The sequence below is a fragment of the Centroberyx affinis genome, unplaced genomic scaffold (genome assembly GCF_046629955.1).
Source record: "Centroberyx affinis isolate AG114_WGS23_722 - 3 ecotype Tasmania unplaced genomic scaffold, CSIRO-AGI_Caff_v1 ptg000043l_1, whole genome shotgun sequence".
NCBI classification, from domain to species: Eukaryota; Metazoa; Chordata; class Actinopteri; order Beryciformes; family Berycidae; genus Centroberyx; species Centroberyx affinis.
In genome coordinates, this window is record NW_027278756.1 from 217,984 (window position 1) to 235,505 (window position 17,522).

The following is a 17,522-nucleotide window of genomic DNA, read 5'->3' on the forward strand; positions in this document are numbered from 1 at the left end:
AGGGACATGTTTCGATCATCTGTGAGGGCTTTCATCATCGGTTAATTCATTTATATCCTGTGTTTTTTTTTTTTATATTGACATGATCCAAGACCTTCTGAGCTTGGATGAAATGAACAAGGCACACAGGTGGGATCCAATGGACAGCTGTTTGTGCAGATGTTTAATATCGCATACTAGTCAAGTTATGTGCAATGTTAGCGCTGCTGGAAAGCTTTCTCACCTCGGCAAGCTTGTAAGGAACAATCAGCCTCTCTCCCACAGTCACCGTCTTCCGCGTCGTCAGAGCCTCAAACAGCATCTCTTCTTTCACCTAGCCATGAAAAAGAGAGAGAGAAAGTGAATGAGGGAAAATCTCTCCTGGAAATACCATAATCCTGTCACATAGGTGGATGCTTGGATCCATTCTTACAGCACCTTGTTGCACTGTGACCGAAGAACCTCAGGTCTTCAAATCGATATTGTGGTTTATTTTGCCCAAAAAGAAATTCGACACGTTCTATACCAAGACCATTCTGGGAGCCTTTCATCTGGACAGTGTTTAGGTACATGAGGGGTGAGAGGTTGGAGATGTGCTTTGATAAATCTAGCGAGGCTCTTGGTCGTGAGAACCATCTAATCCCAGTTATTGACACAGTGGGCTGGAGGTCCGCACAGTCCCATAAACATCCTGCTAGTACAGAAGTAAGGGAGCAGGGAGAGATATGGCAATTCCACTCCGACACACAAATATCAAATTACAAGGAAGAAAAGTAATACGTTCAGCGTTCTGTTTCTGAACTGCCGGGACACTCAAGCTAATGATCCACAAAGAAGTAATTATCTAATACTAAAACCACATTTCTAGGTATTACCCTATTATCAGTGTAATCTATACATTATGTATCATAAACATTAGGCCCTATGTGTGTTTATTTGGCAAAGGGATTCACTACTAAGGGCTTCCAGGAAATGAAGTTAACCATAGTTTGGTTGCAAAGAAATATACATGATATGTCCCCTTGTAAAATGACCCTTGTGAATTTCCCCAAGGGGATTAATAAAGTGATATCTTATCGGCTTACTTGTTACTTACTTGAGAAAGTAGTAGTAATGGTAAACCAAAAACAGCATTGAGACAGTGCTCTCACTCAGAAGTCAGTCCTGTACAATGTCTAATCAATACACTAGCAGTCATTACGAAAACAAGGGAATTCAATATTATTCCATTCTAATGCATATGGTACAGTGGTATGGTATAGTGTGTCTTAGTTCACAGTCAAGCATCTGAAAGATCAGTAATATGAATTTGTCTATCATGGAGTTGTTCAACTAAGACATTTGTGCAGCTGCAGCATGTGTGGGCTGGAAATATTTGAGTATTTCAGTCTCATTAGTTTGCACCAGCATGATGCCTTCCAGGGTAAGAAATTTACTTTTTTTTTCCAGTGGGCATTTTTTGCCCCCTTGATCTGATTTTTAGTGGCATTTTGGTCCTTTTTTAAGGAGCAATTGTATTGAAACTGTGAAATAATGCAATTGTGTTGCAAACTGGCAAATCAGCACTACAGTTTTTACAATATTGTTTTAATTTTTTTGTTGATGCAGTGGTTTGTGTGGGACAGAATGTTTTTCTTCTGCTGGCTGTGGGATGCCAATATTTTGCACAGTTTCAGGCTGTGTACTCAGTTGTTTTTTCATTAAAAACCACTCTTTTATCACCCAGAACACACTGGAAAGAAACACCCGGTCATAGCTAACTCTAACCTACCGTGGCCCACAGGGGACAGTATGTCCCGACGTGAGTATCTGACAACTAAGTGAAAATGTGAACACGGGTGAAATGCAAAAAAGGGCACGCCTAATTATTGATGCAATTTTTTCCCCGTCATTTCTAATTTCACTGGAATTTTATGACTTCAATGGCAATTTTTGCACCAAGCCCCTGTTAGTCTCTGACCCCGGTGCCTCCTGTGTGTCTGTGTGTGCTTGCTGTGCATGTCAATGCCTGTGCGCCAGTGTGTCTACTTGTGACAAGAACCTGCACTTACATTTCAACCATCAACTCCTCTCGGCCACACTATCATTTATATATAATCTGAGAATGAGAAGAGGACGTTTTTACGCCTCCAGAATATTTATAGAAGGGTGACAGGAGTAGAAGTGATGTAATTAAATGCTCAGATGCAAACCAGAATTCCTGACCAAACCAAAATCCCTGACCATGTGTCCACCCCAATACCCAAACGAGTGCTTGCGGAAACGTTTTGTGCACCGTATTTCACTGGAAACATGCTGAATTTATCCAACTAACAGAATACCTTCCCCGTGTGCATTGTATCATTTTTTGTGGATAATCTAAACACTGCAAAAACACGAAACTCACTAGATGACAAACACATTTAGTCACATGTGCGGTGTTTAAAAAAAAAACACTCCCTATGTCAGTGTTTCCAGTTCATCTTGCCGTACCTCCAGCAGTTCGGAGACGACGGGCAGCACCTCTGGGTTGCAGATGTCGATGGAGTCGTCCCTGTAGGTTTTCCTCTTGTAGCGGATGTTGCCCAGGTGGAGGATGGCCGACAGCAGGGAGAAGATCCTAAACAAAGGATTAAATCAGGACAAGAGATGCCTCGGGGGTTCTCCAGTAAAAATGCTCTGATTGGAGCCATACTGTGGGACTGTCTGTACAGTTACTGTCCACCTCTTGGAAGCCTATGACTGTATTAGTGCGGATTTGACTGAAATAATGATGACATTGACTGAAATTAAGTTGCAGGGTCGGTAGTGATGATGATTATGTGATTATGTGGCACAGACATGAAAGTGGTGTGTGAGTGTGTGTGTTCGTGAGTGAGAGAGAGGGTGTGTGTGTGTGTGTGTGTGTGAGTGAGTGAGAGGGTGTGTGTGTGTGTGTGTGTGCATGAACAACAAGCACTAAATATACATTTTAACTGTTATATGACAGAGTGAATGTGTTTGGGTGTGTGTGTGTTAGGCTGCATAAATCAGTGACAGTATGAAAACATTTACTTTTTGTCTTTTTTTTTCTTTTTTTATTAAGAGTTTTATTGTTCAACTTTTTGTCAGCAAAACTTGTATTTTTATGTATTTATGTGACTTTTATGTTCATATTGTAGCAGCACTTGTCTTTCTCTCGAAGACAGATTTCCCCTTAGGGACTATTAAAGTTTATCTTATCTTATTTTACAGTATCTGTGTGTGTGTGTGTGTGTGTGTGCGTCACTCACTGCTTGCGTGTGGCAGGCAGAAAGCCCACCATCTCCATCGCCAGCTGCAGCCTCTCGAAGTCATGCTTCAAGTCCTCTCCTTCTACTGTGAAGCAGTCCTGAAATCACAAGGAAACCGGGTGTCATCAGGCTCACAGCAGCCGGAACGACAGCTTCATGGTAGCCAGAAGGACTTGAGGGTCCCTCTCTGCTAATAACATGTCACTATGAAGTGTCAAGGGAGTTACTAACGACTGTTGACATACACAGCGCACAAATCCTTTTTAAAATGTATACAGTGTGTCCAACAAAGAAGCTTAAAATAGTTTTTCGTTTACTTTGTAGCTGAACCAAAAAGCAGCAGAGTGGCCTGATGCAGACAAAATAAGTGACTCATACTGAAAGAGGCTATCATTATGAAGCTCGGTAAAACAAACCGGCAACACCGTGCGTTTCTGGTCTGATTTGAAGAGGGTCTGGTGAACGATAGCATATGCATGTTCTGCCCATGTAGTGGAAAATCCGGCCTCGCGTTCTCCGCAACCCTAACCGTGGAAATTTGGCAAGCTGGCAAAGGTGCTGAGAGGAGTAGCAGTTTATGAGCGGCTTTATAGGAGCGATGGGGGCCGAGCTAAACCAGAGGAAACGAGGCAGAGGAGGAGGGCATGTTTGTGTAGGTGGGAGGAGGACGATCGCGCATTGACACAAGTGTGCACGCAGACACAAGCACAAATTTTACTCATTACCCAATATATGCATAAAGTGTACCTATCCACTCCCACACACACACATTGTGTTTAGCCCTGCAGACAGCAGTTGTCAACGCCAGCTTAATTGGTCTAGTTGTAGCTGAAAAGATTCCCTGATCGTCCATCACTAATCCCATTGATAACAGCAGACTCCGTGCTGCACCACCTACACTCCCTCATCAATTCATTACTAAGGGCAAAACGGTGTTACATTTGAATACTGTGTTTGAAATAACTGTGACCGGTGACAAATAACGTTGGAACCGAATGCTAATGTTTTCAAGCCTGTGGGAGAGTAAACGCGTGGATAAACCAGTCTGGATTCGTTGTTTATGACGAGAGCAAGGGCTTTTTCCAGACTAGGAAATCTGTGCTTTGATAAACTATACAACTACACACACATTCATTACACACACACACACACACACACACAGCCTCTAACCCTCATGCACACCTCTAATGTGAGCATTGGTCTTTTCTTTATGGCCCCATTCCACTATGGCCGCCATAATTATCACATACCAAGACCAGGGAAAGACAAACACTCCAAACATGAGACTCTCTTAAACCTGTGTGCCTCCTTCCTCCCTCGTTCTCTCCTTTCATGGCAGAAACTTCACACCGTCCTATTAGTTACTCTGTTAGATTTCCAGGGAAGGAAATCTTTAAAAACGGGGCATTTTGCCCGTTTCTGACAATATAATTCTTCCCAATGACAACAAGGGTAGTGAGAAGGTGTTTGAGGTTCCTGGGTTTTGCAAATGAATGAGATATTTTAAGATTGATGCCTTTGCCCATTGCTGACACTTCATCATTTAGCTGTTCAGCTGGTCTCTGTTTAAAAGAAACAACAACAGTGAAAAACTTACGGTAGGAAGTCAGTTGAAATAAACATATTTTTCCTTTTATACATTTTATACTCACTTTTCTATGACCTTAAACAATATAGACAATCACTGCAATATGGAAAATCTCTGCAGAGTTTCAGAGTTTACAGCAACTATATCATGCAGCTCATACTATGGTTAATAATAAAAAATACAGGTTACTTACTGGGAGACAATAGGATGAGGTTCAGATTAATTAATTTACCAAATGTGACTCAAGAAGCAAATTACTGTGATATATATGACAAAAAAAAAAAAAAGGGAAAACACAGACACCTTAATTCCCACCACCAAACCAGAAAACAACACAATCACAAGACTTTTTTGGTCATTGACTTCATACAATCCCAGTATTTTCATAGCAGCAAGTCTGTTTTGAGTCAGATCCAACAAAATGGTACATCGCCAATAACTGTTCTTTAACTGTTCTTTTTTTGTGTTTTAGGGTGGATTTTTCCTTTAAAGCAGAGTTGTACCAGTGAGATGGAGGAGTGAGACGTCTGGGCGTCACGACTGACCTGAGTCAGGAAGTCAAACGTTCATGGGTCAACTACTATGGTGGCCTAGGGTTCACACACACACACACACACACACACACACTCACACACACACATCCAGACACACACAGCTACTGCAAGGATCAACAGGTTTACTTTTGCAACCTGCTCCTACCAGCAGCACACACACCCAGACCCACATACACACAAAGACACACACTCACACACGCACACGTACACCGCATTGTTTGAACAGCTTCTTGACTCTGAATCAGAACCAAAGGTATTTGTTTGCAGATTGGGATCTAAGAAGCTGGAGTCTTCCTTGAGTTTTCTCTTAAAATACTAAGCAGAGTGAGTCCAAAGACGGCCTCGGTAGGCAATTACTACACAGCAGGTGACTCCTAGACATTTACAGTTCAAATGGTTAGATAGTAAGATAATTAGGCTTCATGGAGGAGTGGATTTTTCCATTTAATGGATTATTAAAGTAACTCAATACAAGGTTAATAGTGAATAAATTTAAAAAAGATTATCATACCGTTAGATTCCTCTTGTCAAAGTCTGCCCACACTTTTCAAAACTTAAGTTCTTGACCTCTCTCTCTGTTTAAGTATTAAGAAACCTTGCATTGTCAATGACCAAAAAAGCCATATAGTCCACATATAGTCTACAGCACAGGCAGCTATGGTGACCGGGATATGACTAGGCATACCAGCATAACACAGAGAAGCAACACAACAGGGAAAAGCAAAAACAAAGCAAACCACAGAAAACCACCAAAACCAAACCAGGAAATGTCCAAAAAGCAACAAAATGAGCAAGGAGAGGGCAGTCGGGGAGTGTGCAGTTGTGCAGGGAATGTGTGGCTTTGGGGTGCGAGTGCTCAGATGACGGGAAGACTCTACTTGTTGAGGTTTCTCCAACGCACACAAAACACACGTACACACACACACACACTCTGGTGGCGCGAGGCACAGATACTGACCGGTTCGCTCTCATAGTAATTCTCCCAGTGCAGTCGGTGGACTTTCTTTGTCATCTGGAAATGTTAAGGTAGAGTTGATGGGGGGGTTAGGGTTAGACAGCAGCATTCCACTGACAACACATACGCATAAACATGAACTACACACGCAAATGTACGTGCTAGTAACAGCAAGGGAGGGACAGGCTGTTAAAGAGGGGAGCAATGTCTGGACCATGGACATTCAACACTCCATTCAACACACCTAAACTGAAACACATATCCAGTACAGCTAGACATAAATCAAACATACACATGCGTACAGACAAAAAGTAAAAAAGATTCAGAGACACACGGTAAATGACGAGCACATGGCACGACTGAACATATCAAGTCATCTACAACATGGACAAAAAAGGGGATGAACATGCATATTTTTCTAAAAACATGCACATTCAGACTGCGAGACAGTATGTGACACCGTGTGATGTCTTAGTTAAGCTAAATGCAGAATAAATTGCATGTTTATGCAGCTGGTAAACAAGCCGTCTGATTGTCTGGACAGGAGGAGTTGTGAAATCATGCGAGAGCTCAGGCTGGTATGAGAGTGTGAATGTTTATGCATACTCCACGGAAAAGACAGAGAGGGAACGAGGGAGAGAGATAGAAGTGAAGGAGAGAATAGGAACAGAGAGTACAGGAATGGTGTGTGTGTGTGTATGCGTGTGTGTGCGTGTGTGTGTGTGTGCGTGCGCGTCAGTGGCCACATATAGGAGGAATGGGAGGAATTCCCTGTTCTTTTCTCAGCCGGCTTCAGGTCTGTGGAGGAGGGGAGCGGGTCGCTGGCTCCTGCCTGTTTCTCATGATACGACTGTCAAAGCTCTGCGGCTGGCAGAGGTGCAACAAGTTTTAAACAACATCCACATTCCACACTTGCAATGGGTGTCTGTGTGTATATGTGTGTATGTGTGTGTGTGTGTGTGTGTGTGTCTTTATTGCTGCTTTGTTGCTGGGATATGTGAAACCTGTTTTTGCTTTGAGCACCACCAGCAAAGAAACAGGCTCGAGGACAAAAGACTAACACCGACTAGCCTCTCTTCCTTTATGTGTGTGTGTGTGTGTGTTTGTGCGTGTGTGTGTGAGTGGGGTTGTGCAAACTCCTGTCTTTATTTTTGCTTTGCCCCTTGAGAGTGGGGCACAGCGTACTGCATGGTGCGTTATTTAGCATTGTGTGTATGTGTGTGTTGTGCATGTGGGTGTATGTAAGTCATAGAGAAACTGGGATAGATGGGAACGAAGGAGTGTCACCCAAATTCCAGTCACAGAGTCACAGATGCAGGTACACACACAAAACACAGACGATGCATATGAATATACGGTCAAGCGTACAAACACACACATTTAAAATAAAACACTCCTGTCTGTCTCTCTGCAGCAGAGTTTGTGTGTGTGTGTGTGTGTATGTGTGCATATGTGTGTGTGTGGGAGAGAGAGTGTATAGGAGCTGTTGAAAGCCACCAACAGTGGAATGTGTTTCCTCTGTGTCCTGCCTCCCTCTCTTTCCTGTTTGCAGACAGACAGACAGACAGACAGACAGACAGTCTTTGGGGGTCTTTGGGGCTGGCAGATGCATGACAACCACAGACACAAACACACACACACACACACAAACACGTACACACCTCCACAAAAAACTGAAACCATTTGCAAACATGTCACACGCGACAACACAAGCAAACAACAGCACACAGAAAGAAACAAAAACACATCCATAAAAAACAGTCTGAGTCACTGAGACGCTCCATAGTCTATAAATAACTGACACAGTTTAATGTGCCTGGTGCTGGAAGTCCCACCTGATTGAGGTAATGGTATTCTTCAGGCTTCTTGAGGTGAAAGGCTGTCCTCTCTTCTTCACTTGTTCCTGCCAGCAGGTAGTAAAACACATGGTAGTTCCTACAGGACAAGAAAACAAAAAAAAAATAGAATAAAATTGAAAACCAGACAATTTCCACTTCAACTCACAAGATACATAAGCTTTATTCTAAGGATAGCTTTCCACTAAAATAACAAAAATGAGGCAAATCAATCATCACTTTGACATGAGAATGTGAAAACCGGAGAAAAATATATTTTGTTGGCTCTTAAGTTAGCAACAGTGAGAAGCCATGAGCGCCATCAGTTTTTACAAACAAGGCAAATATAAACACTGAAAAAACTATTAGGCTCATCTATCTCATTCTGTTTGTATAGTGTGTGTGTGTGTGTGTGTGTGTGTGTGTGTGTGTATGTGTGCACGCGCTCTTTCTCTGACAGAATATAGCTGCAGCTTAAAGGTTAGAGGTCAAAAGTGTGCCGCAGCTGTGCGACCAAGGTCCTCTCGTTGGGGTAAACACACACACACACACACACACACACACACGCTTCTATGGGCCTGGAGTCAGCAATCCATCTCAATAAGAGGCAGCTCACACACACAGGGGGCCCCACTGTTGGCCCCCCATGGCGAGGTTAACCCTCGCCACACCGTTCGGCCAGCAGAACACATTAGTGTCAGAGCCACTTAGAGCTCGCTGCACCTCACGGCTTACAGTTTGGCTTTCTCATTTAAATTCACTCGGTTGTACATTTGTTGCCAGAATTCAAACTCCTTCATTTATTTGATTACTTGCTGCTAGTGCCAGTTTTTCAGTATTTGTTTCAGATATGGGATAAAAATTGGAGCATATTGTAGTTTGAGTGCAGTGTAAGAATGGTATAACACACAAGCTTTTGGTATAATTACGCAGTGAAGATGAACTACAGCATCAATTTTGACAAAATAATGTGACGTTTCAGAAGTCGGTATGTGTAGGTAACACATCATCTTAACAGTTATTTCCACATGTTCGCTGATAAATGCAATGGAGCGTCTTTTCACACTAACCTTCACTCATCAAACAGTTCAAGTTCAAGTTTATTGTCATATGCACTATAAACTTGTACTTGAGCAGTTTGATGAGTGAAGGTTAGTGTGAAAAGACCCTCCACTGCATTTCATTACTGGGAGCTGTCAGCAATAAGTGTCACTTCCTTTTCAACAAAAACATTTACTTTTGCCTTTGATTTCTTTGCCTGTGATCTACTTTTGAACTGGAAATCCACTTTTGGAAGGGTTCAGTGGATGATGTTGAAACTAGCGCGTACCGTTCATTGTGCTCCTGGTAGACCAGCCTCGACTTCTCCAGAAGGTACTTCTCCACATACGCTCTGAAAAAGAAACAAAAATGACAAAGGTTATCTTCAAACCATAAAAGTATTAACAAAATGCTAAGTGTTGGAATAATCAGTGAAGTGAAAGTGAGTATTTAACTACAGGTTTATGGATTACAGTCAATTAACACTGACAAAGCTCATCAGAAATATTATCCAGGCCTGTGGCTGTGTGTCTGGTTCCTTACCCTCTCACAGTGCCACTCTCCTGGTAGTTCACCTGAATGAACTTGCCAAAGCGACTGGAGTTGTTGTTGTGGGCCGTCTTCGCATTCCCAAATGCCTGCAGGGGGCAGAAAGACAGGAGGGGGTCGAATGAGAACAAATACACACTGGGGAAAATAAATGAGAAGAGGCCATGTAGTACATATGGTCCATATGGGTTAGTGCCAGACGTTTCAGGCCAAGTTCTGAGGTGACTTCAGGTGTGGATAATATGTTTGTGGGTCAAGCACAGCACGACTTTGGCCTGGTGCCAAACATTCCCTTGATGAAATACCAGCCTGGCCGGTGTGGAGCAACCTCTACCTCTTGCATAGTTTCAAACAGCGTCAGTCCGAGACAGATTAATAACATGGTTTAGGACCTATTTAAGTCAGAGTCAGACAAATTGCCAGAGAAAGGATGAAGGAGCTGGGGCCTGCAGCCCTGATGGAAAAAGCTCCTCAGTGAGTAATGGGATCCATGTGGCCGTGTGGAACATGTGTAGTGGTTGTGCTTTAATAAGAAGGTCCAGTATTTCCCCTCACGGCTCTGTTTATGTTGTATGGCTGCCTGGAGGGGAAGTAGTTTTTCGCCCTATATAAACCCTGCAGTTATTTGTAGCTTCGCCACAAGTAAACAAATTCCTCAGTGAATCACTTTGAGCTGTCCCGGGTCTTGCGTCTGTGGAATGGGAAAACACCCCTCCCTGTCCCCACCCTTCACCGACGCCATCGCTGTGCGGTCTTCCTAGCGTGCATGCTGGGAGAAGGCTAATGGCAAGCTAACGCTATAGACAACATATAGGCAACTGTGCAAGGCTTCAGTCTAATCCTACGCAAAAGATAGCAGGGGGCATTTGGTTAAGACGCAGCGCTAGTGGGTAAAGAATCAGACTATACTATATATTCAGCAGAGGGCAAGTGCACACCGCCCTGCTGTGACTGACACTTCCTTAGCATACTATGAATCAGACCAGGGGAACCCAGGACACTTAAGAGCTGGGCTGAAAGGACTTGATCACAACAGTGACCTCACTCCTTCAAGTATGACTCACCAGGCCAGACAAATTATCCAAATGGGCAGACACTCTGGAAAAAACATTAAAGTCTGCTCTCTGGACAAAGTAGTGCACATGAGGTCACGCTGGAAAACAGTCACGTTGGTATCATTCCGCATCGCTAAGTGCAGCGAGTTTCAAAAATGTGCATCCCAGTATCAAAGAGATAGTCAAATCAATAACAAATAAGGCTTCCTTGATATTCACAGGGGACCCGATAGGTATTCGCCACTCCATCTGCCTCAGAAATGGCAAACCTGCCGGGTCCAGGAGCTGCAGGTCAGACGAGGACAGGCAACCAGCATCCCTGAGCAGTGAGCACTTCCTGGATGGATGGCCAATAAAAACCTTGCACTAGAGCCCACATAACAACACCCCGTTTGAAGACAGGAGGAACTTGGGTCAGACGCAACAGATCGTGGAACATTCAGAGTGTTTAGTCAAACGGCTCGACGTTCAACATTTCAGGTTGTGCCAGCAGGAAACAGGATCTGGAACCAGTAAAATACTGAGAGGTGATTTACGTTCAAGCTGTGTTCTCGTCCACCTGGTCTGTGTAAAACCATCCATAGTTAAGGAAGACATTTTTATAGCCAGCAATGTGTATTCATTCTAAACTTGGCTAGCTCCATATCAACGGCAATAAAAAAAAATCTTCGTATCATAGTAGTGGGAGGAAGATAAGTCATGACTGACCACTGGAGCGGGGGGGGGGGTGCACACCACAGTGCAAGAAAACTGAAATCAAACTGTAATCTAAATGTAATTACACCTAAAAAATGAACGCAAAATGAATTAAAATGAGTTACTAGATAGAGCCAACTGCCATTAGGTCCTATTGAACTAGTAAGTCAGTGTCATGACTCATTCATAGAGACCAATTCAATTGCCAAGAAAAAAAACAAAGATATTACCAGTAACATCAGTCACATTGACCTCACAAGATCAGAAGCATGATGGTTGCCATGCTGAAGGACAGAACACCACACCCTAAAACACTAACACTGTTAAATAAACTGCTATCAGCGATGTGCCGTGCATTTCTGGGCCCATTTTGTTGTTTCATGGTGTATTTTTCTGGCCAAAGTAGAGGACATGACATCGCCTCAAGATATTTCCGGTGCAGCTACAATGGAGTTTAATAGCAGAAAAATATTTAACATCAATGGTAAATGTCAGGTTTCGGTGTCAGTCCCTCAGAATCAAAGAGCGAGGGCTTCTTTCACCATTTTGCACCGATGTTCAACAATCACACAGGGATAAATCCATCGTAGAAGAGGAAGAGAGACCAATTTCTGTACAGTAGCTCAACAGTAGCCTCAATAGACCAGAATGCAATGCAGCCATAAGACATGTTACGGCTCTCACTTTTTCTCAATTGGAGTCTGCTCTCTTGCTCTTACTACACAATCATTTAGGGCTGAAAGATTTTGAAAAAATATCTAATTGCAATTATTTTGACTGATATTGCAATTGCGATATGATTTGCGATATTAGAGGGAATGATAATTTTTACATAATTATTCTCATTTTCATTGAAAAGCGTATTAAAATGATTATGGTGTGATTTTTGCGGGGATCTGTACCAAACAAAGATGTTTTCTTAAGTCTGTAGAATATGATGTGTAGGCCAGGACATCTCTGCAGCATGACAATATTTAATTTAAAATGGTATTTTGACACACATTTCGCCTTTAACAAATATTGTTATATTGATTTGAAAATAGTAGGCCATATTGCGATTTCGATAAAATTTAGATTAATTGCTCAGCCCTACAATCAATATAACGATCGATATTGCTCTTTCCACCTTCATGGAGTTTCTTTCTCCAGCGGTTGTCAAGAGTCATTCTGGGAAATGTAGGAATTCAGTAAATGAAGTAGAAGCAGTCGAGACGGGTTCAGGGAAAGTGGGTACACCAAAAAAACATTACAACACGTCGTCTCACAATAACTCCTGGAATGGAGTGAACATCACAGATTGATGATATTCAACAGCTTAAGAGCATACGAGGGTGGATTTCTCCTCTAAACAGTCACTACCACTCAAAGCGACGCACAAGCTCAAAGTGTGTGTACAGAGAGACGCGCCTCACCACCACACTCAGGTAAACAACATTAGTCTGGGCCCGAGACGCCGGAGTGAGGCGAGGGTGGACCGACGGCAGACTTGAGACGGTGCCAGTGTGCTCTGGGTGTAATCTGTCTGTTTACAGACTTGGTCAAAGTCATTCAGAGCAGGACAGACGGAGCGGACGCCACAGGGCTGATGTTTTGTTTTCATAAGCAGAGCGCTCTGTTCGTCCTCCTGTCTACGGCTGGGGAAACCGTTCATTAATGTTGAATGAACAGTCACAGTGGGAAAACTTTATGGGCAGTCTGACTAGATGCCATTCAGCTGTGACTTTCACTATCAATCAATTTTTATTTTGCATGAAATTGAATTCAGCTTTGAAATATATAGAGGACTTCTGGCCAGAGTTATGACAAAATAAAGTAGTGCTTGGAAATCTATAGACTTCAATGCAATTAATTAAAGTTTAGAAGCATGCAAGGACTGACCATATGATGCACGAGGTCACAGATATCTCACAGGAAAAGGGTGATATAAGAATGAAGATAGCAGTTCCTCATTCGCTCCCTGCAAGTAAATTAATTACAGTTCCAGTGCCACCTAAACACAGAGGCATTTGGCTGAGATTCCATTAATGCCTCTGTCAGTAGTGGGATAATTAGGCCTTTGTCTTCCTTTGTAGGCACTGGCTCATACAGAGCAGAGACACATGGCCCTTAATTATACAAGGATGACTTCATTAGTGGCTCCTTGAGGAGAGGAGAGGAGAGGAGAGGAGGAGAGGAGGAAAGGAGAAGAGGAGAGGGGAGGATAAGAGATGAGAGGGGAGGAGAGGAGAGGAGAGGAGAGGAGAGGAGGAGAGGAGGAGAGAGGAGGAGAAGAGATGAGAGGGGAGGAGAGGAGAGAGGAGAGAGGAGGAAAGGAGAGGAGAGGAGAGGAGAAGAGAAGAGAAGAGAAGAGAAGAGAAGAGAAGAGAAGAGATGAGAGGAGAGGAGAGGAGAGGAGAGGAGAGGAGAAGAGGAGAGGGGAGGAAGAGAGGAGAGGGGAGGGGAGGAGGAGAGGAGTGTCTGCAGGTTTCAGAAAGACAAATTTAAGATTGGATTTAAGACCAATTTAAAAACCAACACAAAGCTGACAAACCCAGCCTATTTCCAAATGAACAGTTAATCACTGTTCTCAAACTATAAATGTACAGTACAACAAAAAGAACAGCAGCTAATTGTTAAGGAACATGAAGTCCAAATGTGTTCAGCAAAGCAGATTTTCCATATTGTTCTGCCAACCCTGTTCTGTATTCAACTAAAAGTGGTCATGCAGTGCAAAGAAACCTGTCACAGCATGGTGAAAAATTAAGAAATCTAATAACTGTATTAGGGCTTAATTAAGGATAATTTATTTTAAGACGTTTCCAGACTTTTAAGGACCTGCGGAAACTCCTGAGAAGAGAAGAGAAGAGAAGAGAAGAGAAGAGAAGAGAAGAGAAGAGAAGAGGAGAGGAGAGAAGAGAGATTCAGACGGATGGACGGGTCATGCTAAGCGCTCAGAGAGAAAGACGGGACAAAAGCCTGCTTGAGTTAACACACAAAGGGATGATCTTTTAGCAAGTCATCAACTGGTTATGGTTACAAATGAATTTTCATGCTGGAGTGTGTGTGGAGCTTGCTGGTCATGTGGGTTTTTACCATTCCCTTATTTATAGAAATGCTTTGTCCATATCTCAATATTTCTTCAGTCACATGGGCCATGGGACAAATACAGCATCCTTAGGAAAGTGTCACACAATCTTCAAATTCTTCAGCATTCATTCAGCTATAAAGCAGTTGGGGAAAAATTACTCAGACCAATTTGGACAATATTGTCTTTGAATCAGCATCCATTCAAAGGAGCATTGCTCATTTAACCCCTGTACATTCACATCCTTTGTCAAGCCCACCACCCGGTCTACTCATCCACCACAGTGTGTGGACAGGATGTTAACAACAGAGTGAAAGAGCGGGTGACCAAGCCCAGTATGCATCATGGTTGTGTCACAGCATGTGTGGGCAGATACTGTTCTCCAGAGGCTAATTCCTAACCATGCCCCTTGTAATCTCACACCTAAGGTCATGCTGGCCAAAGGAGTCTGTGGTCATTGTGGTTGTTTAATCACATGGGGATTTGCAGTCATGTTTCCCAGCTAAGTGAGAGTGAAGTGGGATGTGGGCTCTGGCAGTGGCTGGGTTTCTCAAAACAGGTCTCTGAAAAAATGTTATTGAGGTAGGCTGTGTATGCAGGTTTAACGGCCTCTGTGTAAATACTTTAAAATGCCTCTCTCAGCCCTGCAATGGGAGCAGCGAACAAAAGCGCCATTTCTTTATCTGACACTGCAGACAAAACAAAAAACAAGACTCTTCCAGACTGCTGAAGATGTTACGTAGTCACTTCAGTGCATCACTAAGTTTCCAGAGTTTCAACAGAGAAGTGCTGTACGTTAACAAGCTGTGGCACGACGACGTACAGTAAATCTCTTCAACAATAGGCAATTGATCCCTTATCTTAATAGGGATTGAAACATCTCCAAATCCGCAACCTTGAGAAATCAACAACAATAGCAACACTGTGGATTACGGAAAGTGCCTCTGTTTACAGTTGAGCGTCTCTTTCCAGAGTAACAAATGTCACATCTAACTTGGTTTTATTTTACGAGCAGAACTTTGCAAAGCGTGTCCGTGTGAAACAGTGATCCACTAAGTGACGCAGGAAGTTGTGATTCAGCTGATGATGCTAATAATAACCTGTGATTTCTCAAAACAGTTAGACTATTTAAAGGCGCCAAGCTTTGTTGAGGTCCGCTGCTCTGTTTGAACAATCAAGCTTTTCAGTGACAGAGCATAAGATCCTACTGTCAGAAAGCCTGTCTTCCTTAATTCTAAGAAACTACCCCCTCATTCTGACTCAAACACCCCTGGGGGAAGATCTGATGGTCCAGTGAAGCAATATAGAGCTGTGGCAGCCTGGCGGGTTGTGCAACACTGGCAAGAGGCATCTAGCTGAGGAATCGCCAAAGAGCTCTCACCAAGAGCTGCTGATAATCTCATTTGGTTTTTTTTCCAGCTGGATAAGATAGCCTATCAAGTATTACATTCAGAATTATACTACTTACAGTATGCATGGCAGCCATGCAACAGGGAGAAAATAATGTCATTGTCGACATACAAGAATCCTGGTCCCACAAGAACCAGTGTATGATAGTAATCTAGAGCCTAAATATCAAAGCCTGTATATTTAATGTGACATTTGCTTAACTGCCTTGCCAACTGTTGTTTCTCCCAACATAATCATGTGAGTGGTGTACTACTGACAGTGAGACAGCGGCCAAAATAACATGGAGCATATTGAGAATGTGCAAAATGTATTGTACAGATCTAAGGCAGTGGATTTTAGGCTCAAGGATCTCATCCTGCACTGCATGTATCACAGATATTTTGATGCAAACATGACTGTCAATCTACATTGACAGCCGCTGTCAATGTAGGTTGACAGCGGCTGAACGCACGACACTGCACAACCACAGGGAAATTATGTGTGTCGTTTACCTTGGCTGGTGAGAAAATTCTTTCATTTCACTAATAGTGAGGTAATACTGTATGAAATAACATCTTGTAACATGACATGAGGAACAACGACACCAGGAGGGTAACATCTCATATCTCTGGTATGAGACAAGCAATAAATATTGTGCACTACGGTACTGCTACAGGGTGACATAGCTGTGTGTGTGTGTGAATCTCTCGCTCTCATATCTCATATATACAGTATATGGGGGAGAGAAAGGGAGAGAGAGGGAGAATGTGAGAGTGTGTGACAGAGAGAGAGTGTGAGAACGAGAACAAGGAGGAGAGACAAAATGAGAAAAAGACAATGGCCTTTTGATCAATGCCGATGGCAGATGAAATCTTTGGCTCCAGCAGTAAGTCGTCCTGAGTTGGTAGTAGGGAAGCAGACATTAGTCACAAGGATGGAGATGAAAGCCAGCCCTAATAAAAAAAAACTAATCGTGGATCTTCCAGACTACTGAGCTATCGGAGACATCTTTCATATATCATAAACCTCTTGGAATTAGGGAAGATGAGTGGAAAAAGGCCACATTCCTCGTTTTAAAAAGGCCCCTCAGACAGCGGCAAATTTGTTTGTTGTTTCCCTAACTTTCCAAAACCTGGAAATTAGATAATTCATTTTCCAAACTATTCCGTACTTTCCCCAATCACTGCTCTGGGAAGTGAGACCATATTATCCAGGAAATTGTCATGTGCAATACACGCCATATATGATATGTATCTCTGGAAGGATTCATTTCCCTACGTTCATTGATACTCATCTGAGAAGTCAGTTTTATCTTTTAACCAACTCAAGGTTATAGAAAGGATTTGGTAACAACAATCTGATCCTAGGTCTGCGCACACAGAATGATTTGCCTAAAGCTGTGTTGATCTCAGCAGCAGCATGAGTGACTTGAGTTGCTTCCCACACAATGAAATACATGAAACTTGGAGGGATGACACATGATGATCTTTGCACTCAGCATTCCAAATAATGCACTGATAGGCCTAATCGGGGCGCTATAATTAAAGGTCAAAATTAATTTAACTC

General features: G+C 42.8%; 1 protein-coding gene across 1 annotated transcript in view; it reads right to left on the reverse strand.

Annotated features, from left to right (window-relative positions):
- myo9aa (myosin IXAa) overlaps positions 1-17,522 on the reverse strand; it is a 113,111-nt gene that overhangs the window by 46,760 nt on the left and 48,829 nt on the right. Inside the window, exons 3-9 of the mRNA XM_071517154.1 lie at positions 9,747-9,841; positions 9,493-9,555; positions 8,163-8,262; positions 6,331-6,384; positions 3,231-3,328; positions 2,452-2,578; positions 224-313 (exon numbers count right to left, since the gene is read on the reverse strand). Of these exons, the coding sequence (XP_071373255.1) occupies positions 224-313; positions 2,452-2,578; positions 3,231-3,328; positions 6,331-6,384; positions 8,163-8,262; positions 9,493-9,555; positions 9,747-9,841 (627 nt within the window). The remainder of the gene's footprint in view (positions 1-223; positions 314-2,451; positions 2,579-3,230; positions 3,329-6,330; positions 6,385-8,162; positions 8,263-9,492; positions 9,556-9,746; positions 9,842-17,522) is intronic.